The following is a 24,412-nucleotide window of genomic DNA, read 5'->3' as shown; positions in this document are numbered from 1 at the left end:
CAATTATTCTGGTTTCTAAGGTGAGTTAGGACAAGGGGGTTCCCCAGCTTTATTTTGGAGCCACAGACCAACTCTTCTGGTTTCTAAGGTGAGTTAGGACAAGGGGTTCCCCAGCATTATTTTGGTGCCACAGACCAACTCTTCTGGTTTCTAAGGTGAGTTAGGACAAGGGGGTTCCACAGCTTTATTTTGGTGCCACAGACCAACTCTTCTGGTTTCTACGATGAGTTAGGACAAGGGGGTTTCCCAGCTTTATTTTGGGGCCACAGACCCGAATTTGTGAAAACAGATTCATCAGGGACCCCTCAAAATCAGAACACAACTCAGACTTTAGAATGCGATTAAAAAAATAGCATGCAAGGAGTTTTACTACTGCTGTAGAGCATGGCCGGACTGAGACTTTCCTGCAGTTTAAAAGCTCATTTATAACTTAGAGAACTAGTTATAACTTGTCAGAAATGTCCAGATCAACTAGCCCCATGTCAGTTAGTTATTTTTTTAAAGCCGATTGATATTGTTGCAATGTTTGAGTCACTCAAATATCAAACGAATACACATTAGACACGGCAAAATGTTTAGAATTGTAAGAAAATGAGCTCTAACACTTCAAAGGGTTCTCTGCGCTGTATGACAAAAGGTGTAGGATTGGGGGAAATGAGCTTTTAAACCTGCAAAATGTTCTTTCTGGCAACAAGAGGGGAGGGAACAGTTCGTGTCATGAACAGTGCTTGTTCCCATAGAAATAGACGTGGGGGGGAATGTTCCCCAATGACGGAAAGGGGGGGCCTGAGTGAAAAAGTTTGGGAACCTCTGCTCTAAACTTGTTCCTCGCCAAATTAATTCAATCTGTTGTAGCAGGGAACCTGGAACCTGGTCAGGTTCCCTGAATTAGGACCCAAGTTTGGGACACATTGAGTTAGGACACTGTAGGGTGTAGTAGGACATTCAACTCACACATTCAACATACAGAAGAAAATCACTATTGTATAGTGTTGTAAGTCTCAAATTACTCTCTTATTCCCTTTATAGTGTGACCCAGTGTACTTGAGTCCAGGAATCTGACTTGACTTGTGACACAAGTCACAATTAAACTGTATTTGAGAAATAGGCTGTGATTTGAGAGCCAGTGTCACAACACTGTGTGTGTTTGTGTGTGTTCTCCCCTTCCAGGTTCCGTCTGATCCCGTTCCTGACTGAGTTGCGTGCGGTGATGGACTGGGTCTGGACCGACACCTCTCTGTCTTTATCCTCTTGGATCTGTGTGGAAGACATCTACGCTCACATCTTCGTCCTCAAGTGCTGGAGGGAGTCAGAGAGGGTAGGTTGTGTATCCTCCTTGTTCATGTGTCTGTGGGACCAACAGGGTTCGAACACGAGCTCTGCCCACTGCGTCACAAGAATGTGTTAGCTTAGCCCACTCAGCTAAAACCTAGAGAAGGCCCAGTGTTAGCTTAGCCCACTCAGCTAAAACCTAGAGAAGGCCCAGTGTTAGCTTAGCCCACTCAGCTAGAACCTAGAGAAGGCCCAGTGTTAGCTTAGCCCACTCTGCTAGAACCTAGAGAAGGCCCAGTGTTAGCTTAGCCCACTCAGCTAAAACCTAGAGAAGGCCCAGTGTTAGCATAGCCCACTCAGCTAGAACCTAGAGAAGGCCCAGTGTTAGCTTAGCCCACTCAGCTAGAACCTAGAGAAGGCCCAGTGTTAGCTTAGCCCACTCAGCTAAAACCTAGAGAAGGCCCAGTGTTAGCTTAGCCCACTCAGCTAGAACCTAGAGGCCCAGTGTTAGCTTAGCCCACTCAGCTAGAACCTAGAGAAGGCCCAGTGTTAGCTTAGCCCACTCAGCTAAAACCTAGAGAAGGCCCAGTGTTAGCTTAGCCCACTCAGCTAGAACCTAGAGAAGGCCCAGTGTTAGCTTAGCCCACTCAGCTAAAACCTAGAGAAGGCCCAGTGTTAGCTTAGCCCACTCAGCTAGAACCTAGAGGCCCAGTGTTAGCTTAGCCCACTCAGCTAAAACCTAGAGAAGGCCCACCACTGCCTTTATAGTCCTATAGTCTCCAGTGGTATCCTCAGTCCATAACTATAGTCCTCCTCTCCTCTCCAGTGGTATCCTCAGTCCATAACTATAGTCCTCCTCTCCAGTGGTATCCTCAGTCCATAACTATAGTCCTCTCCTCTCCAGTGGTATCCTCAGTCCATAACTATAGTCCTCCTCTCCAGTGGTATCCTCAGTCCATAACTATAGTCCTCTCCTCTCCAGTGGTATCCTCATTCCATAACTATAGTCCTCCTCTCCAGGGGTATCCTCAGTCCATAACTATAGTCCTCCTCTCCAGTGGTATCCTCAGTCCATAACTATAGTCCTCCTCTCCAGTGGTATCCTCAGTCCATAACTATAGTCCTCCTCTCCTCTCCAGTGGTATCCTCAGTCCATAACTATAGTCCTCCTCTCCAGTGGTATCCTCAGTCCATAACTATAGTCCTCTCCTCTCCAGTGGTATCCTCATTCCATAACTATAGTCCTCCTCTCCAGGGGTATCCTCAGTCCATAACTATAGTCCTCCTCTCCAGTGGTATCCTCAGTCCATAACTATAGTCCTCTCCTCTCCAGTGGTATCCTTAGTCCATATCTATAGTCCTCCTCTCCAGTGGTATCCTCAGTCCATAACTATAGTCCTCCTCTCCTCTCCTCTCCAGTGGTATCCTCAGTCCATAACTATAGTCCTCCTCTCCTCTCCAGTGGTATCCTCAGTCCATAACTATAGTCCTCCTCTCCAGTGGTATCCTCAGTCCATAACTATAGTCCTCCTCTCCTCTCCAGTGGTATCCTCAGTCCATAACTATAGTCCCCCTCTCCTCTCCAGTGGTATCCTTAGTCCATATCTATAGTCCCCCTCTCCTCTCCAGTGGTATCCTTAGTCCATATCTATAGTCCCCCTCTCCTCTCCAGTGGTATCCTCAGTCCATAACTATAGTCCTCCTCTCCAGTGGTATCCTCAGTCCATAACTATAGTCCTCCTCTCCAGTGGTATCCTCAGTCCATAACTATAGTCCTCTCCTCTCCTCTCCAGTGGTATCCTCAGTCCATATCTATAATCCCCCTCTCCTCTCCAGTGGTATCCTGAGTCCATAACTATAGTCCTCCTCTCCAGTGGTATCCTCAGTCCATAACTATAGTCCTCCTCTCCAGTGGTATCCTCAGTCCATAACTATAGTCCTCTCCTCTCCAGTGGTATCCTCAGTCCATAACTATAGTCCTCCTCTCCAGTGGTATCCTCAGTCCATAACTATAGTCCTCTCCTCTCCATTGGTATCCTCAGTCCATAACTATAGTCCTCCTCTCCAGTGGTATCCTCAGTCCATAACTATAGTCCTCCTCTCCTCTCCAGTGGTATCCTCAGTCCATAACTATAGTCCTCCTCTCCAGTGGTATCCTCAGTCCATAACTATAGTCCTCCTCTCCAGTGGTATCCTCAGTCCATAACTATAGTCCTCCTCTCCTCTCCAGTGGTATCCTCAGTCCATAACTATAGTCCTCTCCTCTCCAGTGGTATCCTCAGTCCATAACTATAGTCCTCTCCTCTCCAGTGGTATCCTCAGTCCATAACTATAGTCCTCCTCTCCAGTGGTATCCTCAGTCCATAACTATAGTCCTCTCCTCTCCAGTGGTATCCTCAGTCCATAACTATAGTCCTCCTCTCCAGTGGTATCCTCAGTCCATATCTATAGTCCTCCTCTCCAGTTGTATCCTCAGTCCATAACTATAGTCCTCCTCTCCAGTGGTATCCTCAGTCCATAACTATAGTCCTCTCCTCTCCAGTGGTATCCTCAGTCCATAACTATAGTCCTCCTCTCCAGTGGTATCCTCAGTCCATAACTATAGTCCTCCTCTCCTCTCCTCTCCAGTGGTATCCTCAGTCCATAACTATAGTCCTCTCCTCTCCAGTGGTATCCTCAGTCCATAACTATAGTCCTCCTCTCCAGTGGTATCCTCAGTCCATAACTATAGTCCTCTCCTCTCCAGTGGTATCCTCAGTCCATAACTATAGTCCTCCTCTCCAGTGGTATCCTCAGTCCATAACTATAGTCCTCTCCTCTCCAGTGGTATCCTCAGTCCATAACTATAGTCCTCCTCTCCAGTGGTATCCTCAGTCCATAACTATAGTCCTCCTCTCCTCTCCTCTCCAGTGGTATCCTCAGTCCATAACTATAGTCCTCTCCTCTCCAGTGGTATCCTCAGTCCATAACTATAGTCCTCCTCTCCAGTGGTATCCTCAGTCCATAACTATAGTCCTCTCCTCTCCAGTGGTATCCTCAGTCCATAACTATAGTCCTCCTCTCCAGTGGTATCCTCAGTCCATAACTATAGTCCTCTCCTCTCCAGTGGTATCCTCAGTCCATAACTATAGTCCTCCTCTCCTCTCCAGTGGTATCCTCAGTCCATAACTATAGTCCTCTCCTCTCCAGTGGTATCCTCAGTCCATAACTATAGTCCTCTCCTCTCCAGTGGTATCCTTAGTCCATATCTATAGTCCTCCTCTCCTCTTCAGTGGTATCCTCAGTCCATAACTATAGTCCTCTCCTCTCCAGTGGTATCCTCAGTCCATAACTATAGTCCTCCTCTCCAGTCCATAACTATAGTCCTCTCCTCTCCAGTGGTATCCTCAGTCCATAACTATAGTCCTCCTCTCCAGTGGTATCCTCAGTCCATAACTATAGTCCTCCTCTCCAGTGGTATCCTCAGTCCATAACTATAGTCCTCTCCTCTCCTCTCCAGTGGTATCCTCAGTCCATAACTATAGTCCTCCTCTCCAGTGGTATCCTCAGTCCATAACTATAGTCCTCCTCTCCAGTGGTATCCTCATTCCATAACTATAGTCCTCTCCTCTCCAGTGGTATCCTCAGTCCATAACTATAGTCCTCCTCTCCAGTGGTATCCTCAGTCCATAACTATAGTCCTCCTCTCCTCTCCAGTGGTATCCTCAGTCCATAACTATAGTCCTCCTCTCCTCTCCTCTCCAGTGGTATCCTCAGTCCATAACTATAGTCCTCCTCTCCTCTCCAGTGGTATCCTCAGTCCATAACTATAGTCCTCTCCTCTCCAGTGGTATCCTCAGTCCATAACTATAGTCCTCTCCTCTCCAGTGGTATCCTCAGTCCATAACTATAGTCCTCTCCTCTCCAGTGGTATCCTCAGTCCATAACTATAGTCCTCCTCTCCAGTGGTATCCTCAGTCCATAACTATAGTCCTCTCCTCTCCAGTGGTATCCTCATTCCATAACTATAGTCCTCCTCTCCAGGGGTATCCTCAGTCCATAACTATAGTCCTCCTCTCCAGTGGTATCCTCAGTCCATAACTATAGTCCTCCTCTCCTCTCCAGTGGTATCCTCAGTCCATAACTATAGTCCTCCTCTCCAGTGGTATCCTCAGTCCATAACTATAGTCCTCTCCTCTCCTCTCCAGTGGTATCCTCAGTCCATAACTATAGTCCTCTCCTCTCCAGTGGTATCCTCAGTCCATAACTGTAGTCCTCTCCTCTCCAGTGGTATCCTCAGTCCATAACTATAGTCCTCTCCTCTCCAGTGGTATCCTCAGTCCATAACTATAGTCCTCCTCTCCTCTCCAGTGGTATCCTCAGTCCATAACTATAGTCCTCCTCTCCAGTGGTATCCTCAGTCCATAACTATAGTCCTCCTCTCCAGTGGTATCCTCAGTCCATAACTATAGTCCTCTCCTCTCCAGTGGTATCCTCAGTCCATAACTATAGTCCTCCTCTCCTCTCCAGTGGTATCCTCAGTCCATAACTATAGTCCTCTCCTCTCCAGTGGTATCCTCAGTCCATAACTATAGTCCTCTCCTCTCCAGTGGTATCCTTAGTCCATATCTATAGTCCTCCTCTCCTCTTCAGTGGTATCCTCAGTCCATAACTATAGTCCTCTCCTCTCCAGTGGTATCCTCAGTCCATAACTATAGTCCTCCTCTCCAGTCCATAACTATAGTCCTCTCCTCTCCAGTGGTATCCTCAGTCCATAACTATAGTCCTCTCCTCTCCAGTGGTATCCTCATTCCATAACTATAGTCCTCTCCTCTCCAGTGGTATCCTCAGTCCATAACTATAGTCCTCTCCTCTCCTCTCCAGTGGTATCCTCAGTCCATAACTATAGTCCTCCTCTCCTCTCCAGTGGTATCCTTAGTCCATATCTATAGTCCTCCTCTCCTCTCCAGTGGTATCCTCAGTCCATAACTATAGTCCTCCTCTCCAGTGGTATCCTCAGTCCATAACTATAGTCCTCCTCTCCAGTCCATAACTATAGTCCTCCTCTCCTCTCCAGTGGTATCCTCAGTCCATAACTATAGTCCTCCTCTCCTCTCCAGTGGTATCCTCAGTCCATAACTATAGTCCTCCTCTCCAGTGGTATCCTCAGTCCATAACTATAGTCCTCTCCTCTCCAGTGGTATCCTCAGCCCATAACTATAGTCCTCCTCTCCTCTCCTCTCCAGTGGTATCCTCAGTCCATAACTATAGTCCTCCTCTCCTCTCCAGTGGTATCCTCAGTCCATAACTATAGTCCTGCTCTCCCCCTACCCTCCAGAGATACCCCCAGCCGCGGGGCCAGGCGAAGAAGCCGGTGGTGAAGTATGGGATGGGAGGGATGATCGTCATGCTTCTGATCTGTATCATCTGGTTCCCTCTACTCTTCATGTCTCTGGTCAAGTCTGTGGTGGGGGTGGTCAACAAACCACTGGACGTCTCCTTCTCCATCACCCTGGCCGGGTTCCAGGTACTGTAACAGAACTGAGGCTCTGCTACTGATAGGTCCATCAGTTGCTCGGGTTCGAGATTAATCCGTCTGTCCGTCAGTCAGACAGACAGTCCAGTCTAGTGTGACATTAGTTGTGCATTATGGGTACATTGGAATTGACCCAGCCTGTTTTTGTGACTTGCTGTTCTGTAGATTACATCCTAAATTGTGTTTTCCAGCCCATAGAGATAGTTAGAGAACTCATCAATGTAGCTGTGCCATTGTGGTGTTTGTGACAGCACCCACGATTAAAATCTCCATTGTGAAATAGTCAATTTACTTATTATTATTATTATTATTATTGTAAAGCTAATATTGGTGATTTATAGCCACCTGTCCATGCTAAAACAGTTTACACCAGAGATGAGTCCTCTAACTAAGTCCATCTTTTCCAGCCCATCTTCACAATGAGTGCTCAGCAGAACCAGCTCAGAGAAGTCTCCAACCATGAATTCCATAACACATTCATGAGGTCATACCTCAGCGACCCTGTAAGTGCACGGTTACAAGTATTTTATGCAACTACTATATGTCTTGTCTCACTGGGATGGGTGGGCCGAGCACAGGGTAAATCTCCATTGTAACACGTAGACAATATTCTCATCCCTCCTGTCCTCTGTACAGGAAGCGATGCAGTGGTTGGAGTCCTACATGCCAGAGGACCTGACCATAGCTGAGTTGGAGGGCAGCTCTAACAGTCTGTGGACCATCAGTCCTCCCAGTAGAACTAACATCATGAAGATGCTCAGCTCCAAGGAGCAGTTCCCCATCACTGTAGCTTGGTCTATCCAGCGGTAAGAACAGTTCCCCATCACTGTAGCTTTGTCTGTCCAATGGTAAGAACAGTCCCCCTTCACTGTAGCTTGGTCTGTCCAACGGTTGAACAGTTCCCCATCACTGTAGCTTGGTCTGTCCAACAGTAAGAACAGTCCCCCATTACTGTAGCTTGGTCTATCCAACGGTAAGAACAGTCCCCCATCACTGTAGCTTGGTCTGTCCAATGGTAAGAACAGTTCCCCATCACTGTAGTCTAGAGCAAAGTAAAGTAAAGTAGAGTAGAGTAGAGTAGAGTAGTGTAAAGTAGTATAGAGTAAAGTAGAGTAGAGTAGAGTAGAGTAGAGTAGAGTAGAGTAGAGTAGAGTAGAGTAGAGTATGCATTGCACATCATTGCACAGCATTGCACAGCATTGCACAGCATTGCACAGCATTGCACAGCATTGCACATGTAACCGATGTGAAACGGCTAGCTAGTTAGCGGTGGTGCGCGCTAATAGTGTTTCGATCGGTGACGTCACTCGCTCTGAGACCTTGAAGTAGTGGTTCCCCTTGCTCTGCAAGGGCCGCGGCTTTTGTGGAGCGATGGGTAACGATGCTTCGAGGGTGACTGTTGATGTGTGCAGAGGGTCCCTGGTTCGAGCCCAGGTTGGGGGCGAGGAGAGGGACGGAAGCTATACTGTTACACACACCATTGCATATCATTGCACATCATTGCACTACAAGTCACTGATGCAGACCTTTGGAACATCTACATTTGAAAAAGTCGAATAAATCCTTGTAATATAACACCATCACAATAAATCCATTATTTATTTTAGACAAGTCTAAAGACTATATATAAACTGATTTATTGGTGTAACGTGTACGCTGGGATTCAGGAAGCAAGTATCGGAAGTGAATAATTGTATAAATAAACTAACATGGGAACAAAACAAGAAACACGAGTAGCGTACAGACATGAAACATATAAACAGAAACAATAACACCTGGGGAAAGAACCAACGGGAGTGACAGATTTAGGGAAGGTAATCAGACAGAAAGAACCAACGGGAGTGACAGATTTAGGGAAAGTAATCAGGCAGAAAGAACCAACGGGAGTGACAGATTTAGGGAAAGTAATCAGGCAGAAAGAACCAAAGGGAGTGACATATATAGGGAAGGTAATCAGGCAGAAAGAACCAAAGGGAGTGACAGATTTAGGGAAGGTAATCAGACAGAAAGAACCAACGGGAGTGACAGATTTAGGGAAGGTAATCAGACAGAAAGAACCAACGGGAGTGACAGATTTAGGGAAAGTAATCAGGCAGAAAGAACCAAAGAGAGTGACAGATTTAGGGAAGGTAATCAGGCAGAAAAGAACCAAAGGGAGTGACTAGTGATAGGGAAGGTAATCAGACAGGTGATTGAGTCCAGGTGAGTCTGATGAGGAGCTGATGCGTGTAACGATGGTGACAGGTGTGCATAATAATGAGCAGCCTGACGACCTTGAGCACCGGAGAGGGAGTATACGTGTCAGTACCCCCTCCCGGATGCGCAGCTCCAACTGCAGGACGCTGACCAGAGGGACGGTCCCGAGGACCAGGAATGGGCTTGTCGCTTCAGCTGAGGTGCGGGAGCCTGACGAACTGGGCCGAGGCGCGGGAGCCTGACAAGCCGGCCGAGGCGCAAGAGACTGACGAACTGGGCCGAGGAGCGAGAGCCTGACGAGCCGGCCGAGGCGCGGGAGCCTGACGAGCCGGCCGAGGCGCGGGAGCCTGACGAGCCGGCCGAGGCGCGGGAGCCTGACGAGCCGGCCGAGGCGCGGGAGCCTGACGAGCCGGCCGAGGCGCGGGAGCCTGACGAACTGGGCCGAGGCGCGAGAGCCTCACAAACCGGCCGAGGCGCGGGAGCCTGACGAGCCGACCGAGGCGCGGGAGACTGACGAACTGGGCCGAGGCGCGAGAGACTGACGAACTGGGCCGAGGTGCGAGAGACTGACGAACTGGGCCGAGGCGCGGGAGCCTCACGAGTAGTCTATTTCAGAAGAACAGATGCTCTGAGTTGTCCTTATTTTAGGCCCTAATCTGGCTATGCCATATGGCTGTGAGCAACACTAGTTCATTTAGCAGACAAGATTTGCTTAGAATTCCGTGGCATTCTTTTATAGTATGAAGAATACAATTGAACATAGCTGAATAAAATATAAAACGATTTGAGGGAGTGAGCACGTGGCTGTTCTGTGTTGGTTAACAAAGAAACAGGTCCTCCTATGTGGTTAATTTAGAGTTATTAATGTAACTTTAGTTGTGATACAAATGTTGGGCTTATATTTAGATGTTTTATACATTCTAAGGCTGCATGATGTGACTCTAATGATGATTTGAAAAAATACGCTCTTTTGTTTTTGCGCTGGCTGCACACACTTCATCAGTCTCTCATTCATAATTTCACAAGCACTTGATAATGCCTCAAATTTCCTAGCAGCTTCCCCTTTGTGTGGCCCCTAAAACAATCCATGTCTTACACACACAGACAGGGACACACACAAACGCTAGCACACGTATTCTACAGACACGTACATTGTATTGTTGTATGGTGGTATTATACATATTCTATGTTATATGATATTGTCTTTGATTTTCTGTGATGTAAATGCCTTAATGTGTTTTTGTTCTTGCTGGGCCCCAGGAAGAGTAGCCGCTTCCTTAGCAGGAACTAATGCGGATCCATAATAAACCCCAGGAAGAGTAGCTGCTGCCTTGGCAGGAACTAACGGGGATCCATAATAAACCCCAGGAAGAGTAGCTGCTGCCTTGGCAGGAACTAATGGGGATCCATAATAAACCCCAGGAAGAGTAGCTGCTGCCTTGGCAGGAACTAACGGGGATCCATAATAAACCCCAGGAAGAGTAGCTGCTGCCTTGGCAGGAACTAACGGGGATCCATAATAAACCCCAGGAAGAGTAGCTGCTGCCTTGGCAGGAACTAACGGGGATCCATAATAAACCCCAGGAAGAGTAGCTGCTGCCTTGGCAGGAACTAATGGGGATCCATAATAAATACAAATTATGGCCAAGTCAGACTATGTATGCAGTGAATGATCAGGCCAATATGTTCTGTATTGTCTGAAACAGGAACCCGACTCTGGGAGCGAAGGCTGAGTTTTCTACGGGGAAGAAGGTGATGTTTCTGGATGATAAAACCAAGCTGGAGCTATTCCTACTGCTCAATGGGACCAGAAAAGATGGAGTGTGAGTGTACTTTTAATTCATGGATTTGTCAATTAAACAATTCAAACAACAAAAAAATCGAACTATTTTTATTTTAAAAGCTAATCTGAAATATTAGTGACTGTATTCCCTTCCTGGATGTTAGTAACAGCCTGTTGTATTCCTCTGTTGCCAGGGTGATAAAACATGGCTTCCAACGGTATCTCCGAGCCCCTACTGACTCTGAGGCCAAACCCATAGAACAGCTGTCTACAGGTAAAGCTGCATTTAAACATCTCAATACACTTTACACCAATATACAATAAAATACATTTAAAAAACAAGACATTAGTCTAACACTTATCTTTATATCTGACTTTCATGATGGTTATGTTGTAATGTTGTTAGTTGTCAATCATCTTGTCTTTATTGTGTTATTTGCTTGTTGTCAGTAGTGTTATAGCGTAGGGCTTGAATCAATCCGTATCGTGGAAGTTCTGCGCTATAGTGCAATTGAAATTTAAAGGCAATGTTCCCGCGTTTGTGGAGACTGCATTCACGGTAAACGCTCAATTGGAAATAACCTTTAAATTTAAAATGGCGCTATAGAATCGAGCTGTGTTTGTTGTCAATCATGTTATTTTGAAGCCAAAAGGCAACTTTTCCACATTGTGTGGACTAAAGTTTTTATTATTCTACTCATTGTCTTATAGACGTGTTTATGAACATTAAAAACACAATGGTATTATATTCCATTCTATTCTATTCCTCCAGAGGAAGTAGCCATCACTTTGGCATTGGAGCGTTTACATAACGACTCAGAGGGGGTCCAGGAGTGGTGGATCGTGAACCAGACTAGTCCGGGAAAGATCAACGTTCGTAGCCCCAAGAATCTGTACAACGCTGGGCTGGAGCTCTATGTCTTCAGCGATCAGGTCAGCCCTCCTAGTCTGGGCTTTCTGGCTGGATACGGGTGAGTAGAACAAACATAGCATAGCATCACATGAAATCACATCTAACACACGTGTGAAATCTCTACCCTGGCAGTGTTTGCTAGCTAGCCCATCATTTTCTCATCAGCCCAACATTTTTGTTTTAACACTTTTGATAAAGAAAGTGTCCTCCCTATCAACTAGCTGTCAATGTCCTCCCTATCAGCTAGCTGTCAGTGTCAGTGTCCTCCCTATCGGCTAGCTGTCAGTGTCAGTGTCCTCCCTATCAGCTAGCTGTCCGTTTCCTCCCTATCAACTAGCTGTCCGTTTCCTCCCTATCAACTAGCTGTCAGTGTCCTCCCTATCAGCTAGCTGTCAGTGTCAGTGTCCTCCCTATCAGCTAGCTGTCAGTGTCCTCCCTATCGGCTAGCTGTCAGTGTCCTCCCTATCGGCTAGCTGTCAGTGTCCTCCCTATCGGCTAGCTGTCAGTGTCCTCCCTATCGGCTAGCTGTCAGTGTCCTCCCTATCGGCTAGCTGTCAGTGTCCTCCCTATCGGCTAGCTGTCAGTGTCCTCCCTATCGGCTAGCTGTCAGTGTCCTCCCTATCGGCTAGCTTTCAGTGTCCTCCCTATCGGCTAGCTGTCAGTGTCCTCCCTATCGGCTAGCTGTCAGTGTCCTCCCTATCGGCTAGCTGTCAGTGTCCTCCCTATCGGCTAGCTGTCAGTGTCCTCCCTATCGGCTAGCTGTCAGTGTCCTCCCTATCGGCTAGCTGTCAGTGTCCTCCCTATCGGCTAGCTGTCAGTGTCCTCCCTATCGGCTAACTGTCAGTGTCCTCCCTATCGGCTAGCTGTCAGTGTCCTCCCTATCGGCTAGCTGTCAGTGTCCTCCCTATCAGCTAGCTATTGGTGTCAGTGTCCTCCCTATCAGCTAGCTGTCGGTGTCAGTGTCCTCCCTATCAGCTAGCTGTCAGTGTCAGTGTCCTCCCTATCAGCTAGCTGTCAGTGTCCTCCCTATCAGCTAGCTGTCGGTGTCAGTGTCCTCCCTATCGGCTAGATGCCAGTGTCAGTGTCCTCCCTATCGGCTAGCTGTCAGTGTCAGTGTCCTCCCTATCGGCTAGCTGTCAGTGTCAGTGTCCTCCCTATCGGCTAGCTGTCAGTGTCAGTGTCCTCCCTATCGGCTAGCTGTCAGTGTCAGTGTCCTCCCTATCGGCTAGCTGTCAGTGTCAGTGTCCTCCCTATCGGCTAGCTGTCAGTGTCAGTGTCCTCCCTATCAGCTAGCTGTCAGTGTCAGTGTCCTCCCTATCAGCTAGATGTCAGTGTCAGTGTCCTCCCCTCCCAAGGGTTAGAAGACTTGTTTCCATGATGGTCCTCTATTGGTTGCAGGGCAAAAACAAGTGACATGGGCACTCATCAGGTTCAATTATATACACTTCATATACAAAAGCATGTGGACACCCCTTCAAATTAGTGGATTGGACTATTTCAGTCACACCCATTGCTAACATGCAATCTCCATAGACAAACGTTGGCAGTAGAATGACCTTACTGAAGAGCTCAGTGACTTGAAACGTGGCACCGTCATAGGATGCCACCTTTCCAACAAGTCAGTTTGTCAAATATCTGCCAGTCTAGAGCTGCCCCCCGGTCAACTGTAAGTGCTGTTACTGTGAAGTGTAAACGTCTAGGAGCAACAACGGCTCAGCCTGCGAAGTGTAGAGCAAACATCTAGAGCAAAGCCTTCCCAGAAGAGAGGAGGTTGTTATAGCAACAAAGGAGGGACCAACTTCATATTAATGCCCATGATTTTGGAATTAGATGTTTGATGAGCAGGTGTCCACATACTTTTAGTAGTGTATATATACGGTGCCTTCAAACATCCAAGTGGAAATATGTTTTTCTATATTTTTTTTACAAATTAATAAAAAATGAAAAGCTGAAATGTCTTGAATCCATATTCAACCCCTTTGCTATGGCATGCCTAAATAATTTCAGGAGTAAAAATGTGTTTAACAAGTCATATAATAAGTAGATTTTTTTAATGACTACCTCATGTCTGTAACCTACAACATCTGTAAGGTCCCTCAATTGATCAGTGAATTTCAAACAGATTCATCCACAAAGGTTTTCCAATGCCTCACAAAGAAGGGCACCTATTGGTAGATGGGTGGTGGGGAAAAAGCAGACATTGAATATCCCTTTGAGCATGGTGAAATTATTAATTACACTTTGAATGGTGTAGCAATACACCCAGTCACTACAAAGATACAGGCGTCCTTCCTAACTCGGTTGCCGGAGAGGAAGGAAACCGCTCAGGGATTTCACCATGAGGCCAATGGTGACTTTAAAACAGTTACTGAGTTGTATGGCTGTGATAGGATAAAACTGAGGATGGATCAATACCATTGTATTTACTCCACAATAATAACCTAATTGACAGAGTGAAAAGAAGGAAGCCTGTACAGAATAAAAATATTCCAAAACATACATCCTGTTTTCAACAAGGCACTAAAATAAAACTAACTTTAAGTCATGAATACAAAGCGTTATGTTTGTGTCAAATCCAACAAAACACGTCATTGAGTACCTATACTCATACTTTCAAACATGGTGGTGGCTGCATCATGTTATGGGTATGCTTGTCCTCGGCAAGGACTATGGAGCTTTTTTTAGGATAAAAATAAACGGAATAGAGCTAGGCAAAGTCCTAGAGGAAAACCTGGTTCAGTCTGCTTTCCAACAGACACTGGGAGACAAATTCACCTTTCATCAGGACAATAACCTAAAACACAAAGCCAAATATACACTGGAGTTGCCTACCAAGATGACGTTGACTTTTCCTTAGTGGCCTAGTTCCAGTTTGGACTTAAATTGGCTTGAAAATCTACGGCAACGCTTGAAAATGGCTCACTAGCAATCAACAACCGACTTGACAGAGCTTGAATAATTTTTTCAGTAATAATGTGCAAATATTGTACAATCCAGGTCTTCAAATCCCTTAGAGACATACCCAGAAAGACTCACAACTTTTGTAAATTAGATATTTGTGTATTTCATTTTCAAAACATTTGCAAAAAAAAATCTAAAAACAAGTTTTCACTTTGCCATTATTGGGTATTGTTTGTAGTTGGGTGAGGGAAAAAAGGAATTTAATGTTGAATTTAGACTGTAAACAACAAAATGTGGAATACGTCAAGGAGTATGCATACTTTCTGAAGGCTTAATTACAGTATCTCCTTATCTCTTCCTCTCCTCCAGGATCATGGGTCTGTACGCCTCTGTGGTGCTCGTCATCGGTAAGTTCGTCCGTGAGTTCTTCAGCGGTATCTCTCACACCATCATGTTCGAGGAGCTGCCCAACGTGGACCGCATCCTGAAACTCTGCACCGACATCTTCCTGGTCCGAGAGACGGGAGAGCTGGACCTGGAGGAAGACATGTACGCTAAACTCATCTTCCTCTATCGCTCGCCTGAGACTATGATCAAATGGACCAGGGAAAAGACTCAGTGAGCTTAGCTGTAAAAGGCTAGAAGTTTCAATCCCCTTTCAATGTGGATAGAAGTTTAAAAGTATTAACCTCCCACTGGTCTCTGGGATGTTGCAGTTATGGATGGACTCGATCAGTCCAGACAGACCGTTTTTGCTGACACTTTAGTCAGTTATTAACTGTTAGTCATTTTTATGGAAGTAGACCTCCGAGGAGGAAGAAAGGGCCAAAGCTTGCCGGCCTCTGTTGCAACTAAAAAAAGAAACACTGGGTTCTTCGAATTCATTTCAGCAAGCCATGACACCGACCATCTCAGATTTTTCTGAAATAGTCTGTAGTTTGATAGAGATGATATAAACATTCCTGCAACATTATTTTGTTGAAAGAGAATTTGAAATCTGAGAAATTAAGCTAATTGATTGCACACAAATCATCAATTTCAATTTAAATACCAAACATCCAATTTGGACCAAACCACTTATTTGGATTTGTTTGGTGGGGGTATAAACATCTAGTTTATACCACATGTACCCACAGCCAAACATCACCCCCAACTCCCCATCCCATTCCCCCAGCCAAACATCACCCCAACTCCCCATCCCATTCCCCCCACCACAACATCACCCCCAACTCCCCATCCCATTCCCCCTCCAGCCCAACATCACCCCCAACTCCCCATCCCATTCCCCCTCCAGCCCAACATCACCCCCAACTCCCCATCCCATTTCCCCTCATGTCTCCATCCAGTCCCCCGCAGCCCCTAGTTAGGACTGACCTGTAAATATTTTTAAAAAGGAGTTGCCTAGTCATGTGTACGTGTCTCTCAAATCTTGTAATGTTTTTAAACCATTACTGTCCATGATATCAGCAAGGGTACAGATTCCACATTTGGACCATTGGGGTGATGTAAAATACCGCCGTCCAGATCGCAAGGCATTATTGTGAAATATTGGACTCTGGGTATTCCATTTTGATTCCCAGTTACATTGTTTTTCAATTTTGCGCCAAATATAGATTGTGTTCACAATAATAGGATCAAAGCTATAGTTTACATTGTTTGAGGGATATATCAATGACAACCACCTCTTCCAGGGCAATAGGATACACCATATTTCTCTCTATACTCAACCAGAGGGCAGAAGAATCATGTCTAAACCAATTTAGGATGGGACGAAAAGCTAGTGTCTGGAAATACCATTTAAAGTTTGGTACAGATGGTCCACTTCCTGTTATTACTGAGGGATCGGAATATAGTATTTGAATCACATTAATGAAATTGGAGCCAAGTCCCATATGTTACAAAACCGACCAAAGATATGACCATTCTAGTATATCAAAGGATATGACTATTCTAGTCTGTCAAAGGATATGATCATTCTAATCTATCAAAATATATGATCATTCTAGTCTATCAAAAGATCTAGTCTATCAAAAGATATGACTATTCTAGTCTGTCAAAAGATATGACCATTCTGGTCTATCAAAAGATATGATCATTCTAGTCTATCAAAAGATATGATAATTCTAGTCTATCAAAAGATATGACCATTCTAGTCTATCAAAAGATATGATCATTCTAGTCTATCAAAAGATATGATCATTCTAGTCTATCAAAATATATGATCATTCTAGTCTATCAAAAGATATGATCATTCTAGTCTATCAAAAGATATGATCATTCTAGTCTATCAAAAGATATGATCATTCTAGTCTATCAAAAGCTTTTTCTGTGTTGAGGGCTAGAACGGCCCAAGGAGCTTTGGTTTCTGATGAAGCATGCTAGATATGTAATAGATGGTGTTTTTTTATCAAACCCGCTTTGTACACCATGTACACCAATTTGGGTAAGTTTCGAGACAGGATGAATAAATATATATTATCTGAGTTTATCAAAGATAGGGGGGCGACTGGGTGGTTTCCTTAACTTAAAAAAATAAAAATGTAAATGAAATTAGTGGTGTATTTGCATCCCTTCTAAATAAATCTTTGTGAACGGCTTTGTTCATCATTTCAATTAACAGTGGACCTAATTGGTTCCAACATGTTAAATAGACCTCAGGAAGAATATCATCCGAACCAGATGATGTGTCTTTATCCATGGCATCCATGGTATCCAATGCCCTTTTGAGTTCATGGAGAGAGATTTGGGCTCCCAGCGAGCTGGTTTCCTCAATTGCGAGGAAGAGGAGTTTGTATATCTTTTAAAAACAACTTGATCTAGATCGGTGTGGGTTTACAATCAGAAGTGTACAATTATTTATAGAAACGGGAAGTATCTTTGGTTGATTCATTTGAGTTCTGATAGTAATTCAGATTCAGTAGTTTGCAATGTCCGATAATTGATCATTGCTGTGTAGTTTATTAGCCAGTAGACGACTGGGGCCGTTACCATGGAAGTAATGGTGGAGTCTAACTCCATGGATGGAACATTCTGCTGTCTGTCTTATCAATTTAGTTCTGTTTGGACTTTGAAGAGAATAATCGCTACATGGTCTGAAAAAAAATGTGTTTTTCACCCTGCCTGTCCTTGACAACCTATTTTTACATTTCTGATATCTTCTTTTAATTGTGATTTATTCAGCCCAGATGCAAATGCAGTTGCATTGTTGTTAAATAAAACCTTTGATGGCGTCCCATAAAATCAGAGGATCATCAACTGAATTTTTGTTAATCGTTACGAATTCATTCAATTCAGTTTCAAATATGGTCACAGGAAGTAGGATTTGGGTAGTAAGGGAAACGTCAAAGTTCCAATCGTGTGAACAAACCACTTCTTAACAATGACTAAGATGTGAGGAATCCAAATAAATGGTCAGAATTATATAAAATATAGTTTATTCATGCTATGTAATGTATTCTCTCCCCCCCCTTTGTTCAGAGAAATTAGCCATTGAAGTCGCTTGCATTTCCCCCTATAAATTAGTGTTAAAGTGCAGGTTTTTCCACCCTAGATGTTACTGCTACACGCTTTTGTACATTTAATTTTCTTGTGTTTATTAAATGGACATTTTTTGCAACTTTGGGTAGAAAACCGAAGAAAAAATGTTTTGCTCATGATGCAAATAAATTAGTGTGGTCATCCTCACAAGTCAAGCCAGTCCTCCATGAAAGACATTAAAACACACACAAACTGTCCTTATTCTTAGGCAAAAATCTGTGTCCAGGAAATGGCCTACTCTGTGTGTGTGTGTGTGTGTAGTTGGATTCCCTTCAGACCATTCCTGGTGAACAAACAAACCATTAGGCTACAGCAGTTTTAACGGTTTCAATGTTCAATGCTTTCTAATGGTCTTCAGTGGTAAAAGCCCCCAAAATTCACCCTGTATAGTCTTGGTTTGGTTTTTAATGATAAAATGATCGCCAATCAAACAGCCTATATTGATGGATAGAACGGTGTGGCAGAAACAGCAGGAACTTTCATAGTAACCAATGTGTGTTGGGGAAAAAATTCAGATAACTTTTAATGGCAAATTTCTCTGAACAGGTGAAGATTTTTTTTTTTAAAACATCACCAAATTCACTGACATTATGATAAATAATGAATACTCCAAGCCACAGCTTCATTATACTTGTCAAACAGAGAACTGATACTGTATAATGGCCTTTGGGGTGGGCATGGTGTGGGATTTAGGGGGTCTGTCTTAGGGGGGGGGGGGGGGGGATTCCTCACTTATTCCTGTATTTGGATTCCTCACTTCTTAATCATTGCAGAGAAGAAGTTTGGTCCAAATTGGATGTTGGGAACTATATTTATAGAATTTTTTAATAATCCTATACACTTCAATTGCCAATTTGGGATGCATTCAATTCGCTTAATTCCTCAGAGTTCAAAAAGTCTTTCAACAAATACAATGTTTCAGGAATGCTAAACTTCTCTGTTTCTAACTACAGAAACTATTTCTGAAAAATCTGATGTTGGGTGTGGAAATCTTCTTTCTTGTGCTTTTTTTGTGTTTTTTTGTTTGAGGTGGAAGAATTAAACTGCCTTAGGACACAAAAACACTATTGGACAATAAAGTGACTGAGGTGTCAAGAAACAAAGGGAGATGGGACAACGAAACAGGGTCTTCTCTGATCACACACCGGAGGGTGATGATTTAGAGCTAAAGAGCTCTGACTACTGCTCTAACCCTACTGTAAGACCAATGTCCTGTGAGACTACAGCGACTTCATCCCTGTCCCTGTCTCGTTCCTAGTTGTCTTTGCTGACAGCAGTGTGGATTATACAGGTCAGTGTTTTAATGAAAAAAGGGCTTCCCACCAATGGATGAAGACCATGAGGAGGAACTTACATAGGATTGGTCTGTTCAGATTTCCAACTTCTTCCCCATTGGAGCTCCTGGATTGTGGGGTTGTGCAATGCAATATTATAGAGCTCTTCTTCAAGGCCTACTTTTAGACTGACATTTTGAACTACGTTGTCATGGTTACGTACGAGGCAGCTTCTCACCAAGACTATAGTCGATTGCGCCATCTGAGGCTATAAGGCAGACAGCTACTTAAATGCATTATTCGACAATCTATTACATGCCTTATTTTGTTTGTTTGTATGAGCAACTAAACCCGTGTAGGATTGGAAAATTGCAGTGACTTTCCCACAAATTCCACAGGTTTTTCCAGAAATTCCAGTTGGAGAATTCCCAGAATCAGGAAGGAATAAGCAGAAATTCCAGTTGGAGAATTCCCAGAATCAGGAAGGAATAAGCAGAAATTCCAGTTGGAGAATTCCCAGAATCAGGAAGGAATAAGCAGAAATTCCAGTTGGAGAATTCCCAGAATCAGGAAGGAATAAGCAGAAATTCCAGTTGGAGAATTCCCAGAATCAGGAAGGAATAAGCAGAAATTCCAGTTGGAGAATTCCCAGAATCAGGAAGGAATAAGCATAAATTCCAGAATCCTCCAACCAGGATTTCAGGAAAACCTGGGAATCTTGGGGAAAGTTAACCAGAATTTTGGAATCCTAAACCTGCGTTAATTATTGGATATGATCTCTCTCAGGAAAAGAGTTGTTGTTTCATCATGAAGGGGTTCACGCTTATTCATTCGAATGTCTAGAACAGAAACATTCATTTGATAGTAATGGGGTTGAATGAATGAATTTTTAAGATCATAAACATAATTAAATATAATTTTGAAAAAGCATGAAATGAGACTAGAGATCACGGGAGACGGGTGATGATTTCTTTGTTGTTATTAACTTGAGATGGATCTATTTCCTGGTATGCTTATTGACCAAGAGACAACAACTCTAGACTGTACATAACTGAGAAGATTAACCTTGTGGCCTCCTGTCTGTGTATACAGAGGCAGATATCGCAATGGCTTTAAATGGATGGAGGTCAGAGGTTGACATTTTTGGGACAATTTTGGGATACAGGCTATGTTTAGGATAGAGGTTATGTTTAGGATAGAGGTTATGTTTAGGATAGAGGTTATGTTTAGGATACAGGCTATGTTTAGGATAGAGGTTATGTTTAGGATAGAGGTTATGTATACAGGTTACGTCCACAATGATTATAATATGTTATTATGCTGGTCTATTCGACTCGAAGGACCAATTTATCTGAGAGGAAACTTAGTCAATATTTTCCAGTTTGAGCAGAGCCAAGGGGAGGGGGGCAGGTTTTTGACGTTTTGAGTCAGGGTATCATCAAGCTACTGGACTGGCGCATTCTCATGTACACTGGTGATGCACAATAACCCCCCCCCCCCCCCCCCCCCCCCCCAAAAAAAATAAATAATTTCAACTTATTCCATGGTTTGTAGAACTCCCACCTCATGAACAGGAGGACTTCCGTATGACTTCATTATGACTTCCACTCAACCAAGTATTACTTCAGTTTCATCAACACAAGAGGAGGAGCGGCACTATAATAAAAAGAAGGAGACGGAGAAAATAGCCCATCCATAGAAAACATAAACATTGTTTGTTTGTTTGGACCTTTGGTCTGAGCGATGCATTAGAGGACATTGTAGCATGAACGAAAAAAAGAGAAGGAAAAAAATGTATATTATTGTCATGAGGAATTTTCATTACCTAGCAGTTTTAGAGGAGGGAGGGGGGGAGGGGGTGAACAGTGAACTGTCCTGTTGGCTGTCTGTTTTAAAAGAGTTTTAAAGGAGTCGTATGTTTTTAAGGTTTAAAGTGGTATAGTTTTAATGATCCATTATGGAAACATGATATTCGTTTATTGGTTAATCGGTTAATTGGTTAATTGGTTACGGTCCTGTGGTCCACAAATAAAACACAAAAAGAAAGGTTAACTTTGAGCTTTCAAAAAGCTCCAGTTTCTTGTTTTTTGCCCTTTTTATTTTGAGAAGGTCCGTATTATGTTGACTAACTTCAGATACAGAAATCATGAATGATTATCAATTGTTAGTTTATACTTTATGGTTATGACTATGTAATAAGCCATTATAGATCCTTTATAAATTAATACAGATGCTTTGTAATGCTTGTAAATGTTTTCTAAATGCTTGAGTTAGCAACAACAACAACAACAACAACAAAACAGTTTTCACCACCAGCATCTCGAGATGGGGATGTGTTCCATTCAACACGACTCAGTCACGAGGTGAGAGATGAATCACTTTTAATGTCCCATTCAACACGACTCAGTCACGAGGTGAGAGATTAATCACTTTTAATGTACCATTCAACACGACTCAGTCACAAGGTGAGAGATGAATCCCTTTTAATGTCCCATTCAACACGACTCAGTCACGAGGTGAGAGATTAATCTCTTTTAATGCCCCATTCAACACGACTCAGTCATGAGGTGAGAGATTAATCCCATTTAATGTCCCATTCAACACGACTCAGTCACAAGGTGAGAGATGAATCTCTTTTAATGTACCATTCAACACGACTCAGTCATGAGGTGAGAGATTAATCCCATTTAATGTCCCATTCAACACGACTCAGTCACGAGGTGAGAGATTAATCCCTTTTAATGTCCCATTCAACACGACTCAGTCACAAGGTGAGAGATGAATCCCATTTAATGTACCATTCAACACGACTCAGTCACGAGGTGAGAGATGAATCCCATTTAATGTACCATTCAACACGACTCAGTCACGAGGTGAGAGATGAATCCCTTTTAATGTCCCATTCAACACGACTCAGTCACGAGGTGAGAGATTAATCCCATTTAATGTCCCATTCAACACGACTCAGTCACGAGGTGAGAGATTAATCCCTTTTAATGTCCCATTCAACACGACTCAGTCACGAGGTGAGAGATTAATCTCTTTTAATGTACCATTCAACACGACTCAGTCACAAGGTGAGAGATGAATCCCTTTTAATGTCCCATTCAACACGACTCAGTCACGAGGTGAGAGATTAATCTCTTTTAATGTCCCATTCAACACGACTCAGTCACGAGGTGAGAGATGAATCCCTTTTAATGTCCCATTCAACACGACTCAGTCACGAGGTGAGAGATTAATCCCTTTTAATGTCCCATTCAACACGACTCAGTCACGAGGTGAGAGATGAATCCCATTTAATGTCCCATTCAACACGACTCAGTCACGAGGTGAGAGATTAATCCCTTTTAATGTCCCATTCAACACGACTCAGTCACGAGGTGAGAGATGAATCCCATTTAATGTCCCATTCAACACGACTCAGTCACGAGGTGAGAGATGAATCCCATTTAATGTCCCATTCAACACGACTCAGTCACGAGGTGAGAGATGAATCCCATTTAATGTCCCATTCAACACGACTCAGTCACGAGGTGAGAGATGAATCCCATTTAATGTACCATTCAACACGACTCAGTCACAAGGTGAGAGATTAATCCCTTTTAATGTCCCATTCAACACAACTCAGTCACGAGGTGAGAGATGAATCCACATTTTTGCACCCCTCCAGTCCAGTTTTGATGTGGCTTAATGGAACAGATACAGAGAACTCTTATTGGGAGGAATATCAGAGAAGCAGCCTTGGTTGTGCATTAAAACCAGAGAGATTAAGACCGGAGAGAGAGGCTAAAGTACATCCCATAGCAGAAGGAGAGGACGATCTAACGCGCTCATTAAATATACAGAAAGCCTTTAAGGAGCTTCCTCGTCCATTATAAGACCCTTCCTTTCCAAGTAACATTTCGGGATATTAGAATCGTTTCAATTCCTCTCAGGTTCCACCCCTAATTGCACCCTATATTCCCTTAAATAGTGCACTACTCTTGAACAGGGTAGAAGTAGTCAAAAGTAGTACACTATATAGGGAACAGGTTCCCATAGGGCTCTGGTCAAAAGTAGTGCACTATGCAGGGAATAGGGTCCCATAGGACTCTGGTCTAAAGTAGTGCACTATGAAGGGAACAAGGACACATCCTATCTCGTTAAAACATGGTCTCTCAATCATTTAGTATCTTTAGGTCCAAATAACCACAGTGTTTTATGTACAGAGACACTAAAAACAACATGATACTGACTGTAAACACAGACTGTAACTACAGACTATGATTATGGTTTATTACTGCGTGAGAGATAGAGTAAATGGGTAGTCATTTATCCTAAAGGAATCCACATGAACTACATACAACCACAACAAATACACAACAGCCTGCAGCGTCTCTTATAACATCCAGGATCTCTGCCGAGCTGACTATTGTAGCTCTTATAACATCCAGGATCTCTGCCTAGCTGTCTATTGTAGCTCTTATAACATCCAGGATCTCTGCCTAGCTGTCTATTGTAGCTCTTATAACATCCAGGATCTCTGCCTAGCTGTCTATTGTAGCTCTTATAACATCCAGGATCACTGCCGAGCTGACTATTGTAGCTCTTATAACATCCAGGATCTCTGCCGAGCTGTATATTGTAGCTCTTATAACATCCAGGATCTCTGCCTAGCTGTCTATTGTAGCTCTTATAACATCCAGGATCTCTGCCTAGCTGTCTATTGTAGCTCTTATAACATCCAGGATCTCTGCCGAGCTGTCTATTTTGCTTGTTAAATAAATGCAGTTACAGCTTGTTTTCTAGACGATAACCTCTAGCTAGATAAAAACACCATCCATTTAGAGAACATTATAATGGAATCACACAATGGAATCAGAATCACACAATGGAATCACACAATGGAATCAGAATCACACAATGGTATCAGACAATGGAATCACTCAATGGAAACAGAATCACACACTGGAATCAGAATCACACAATGGTACCAGACAATGGAATCACACAATGGAAACAGAATCACACACCAAAAT

General features: G+C 43.7%; 1 protein-coding gene across 1 annotated transcript in view; it reads left to right on the top strand.

The window, feature by feature from the left end:
• LOC139387576 (piezo-type mechanosensitive ion channel component 2) overlaps positions 1–15,202 on the top strand; it is a 291,891-nt gene extending 276,689 nt beyond the window's left edge. Inside the window, exons 51-58 of the mRNA XM_071133907.1 lie at positions 1,171–1,318; positions 6,590–6,778; positions 7,195–7,290; positions 7,424–7,593; positions 10,690–10,806; positions 10,961–11,040; positions 11,539–11,737; positions 14,950–15,202. Coding sequence (XP_070990008.1) covers positions 1,171–1,318; positions 6,590–6,778; positions 7,195–7,290; positions 7,424–7,593; positions 10,690–10,806; positions 10,961–11,040; positions 11,539–11,737; positions 14,950–15,202 — 1,252 coding nt within the window. The remainder of the gene's footprint in view (positions 1–1,170; positions 1,319–6,589; positions 6,779–7,194; positions 7,291–7,423; positions 7,594–10,689; positions 10,807–10,960; positions 11,041–11,538; positions 11,738–14,949) is intronic.
• The last annotated feature ends 9,210 nt before the right edge of the window (positions 15,203–24,412 follow it).

The sequence above is a fragment of the Oncorhynchus clarkii genome, chromosome 28 (genome assembly GCF_045791955.1).
Source record: "Oncorhynchus clarkii lewisi isolate Uvic-CL-2024 chromosome 28, UVic_Ocla_1.0, whole genome shotgun sequence".
Lineage (NCBI taxonomy): Eukaryota > Metazoa > Chordata > Actinopteri > Salmoniformes > Salmonidae > Oncorhynchus > Oncorhynchus clarkii.
This window is presented reverse-complemented; position numbering and strand designations above follow the sequence as displayed.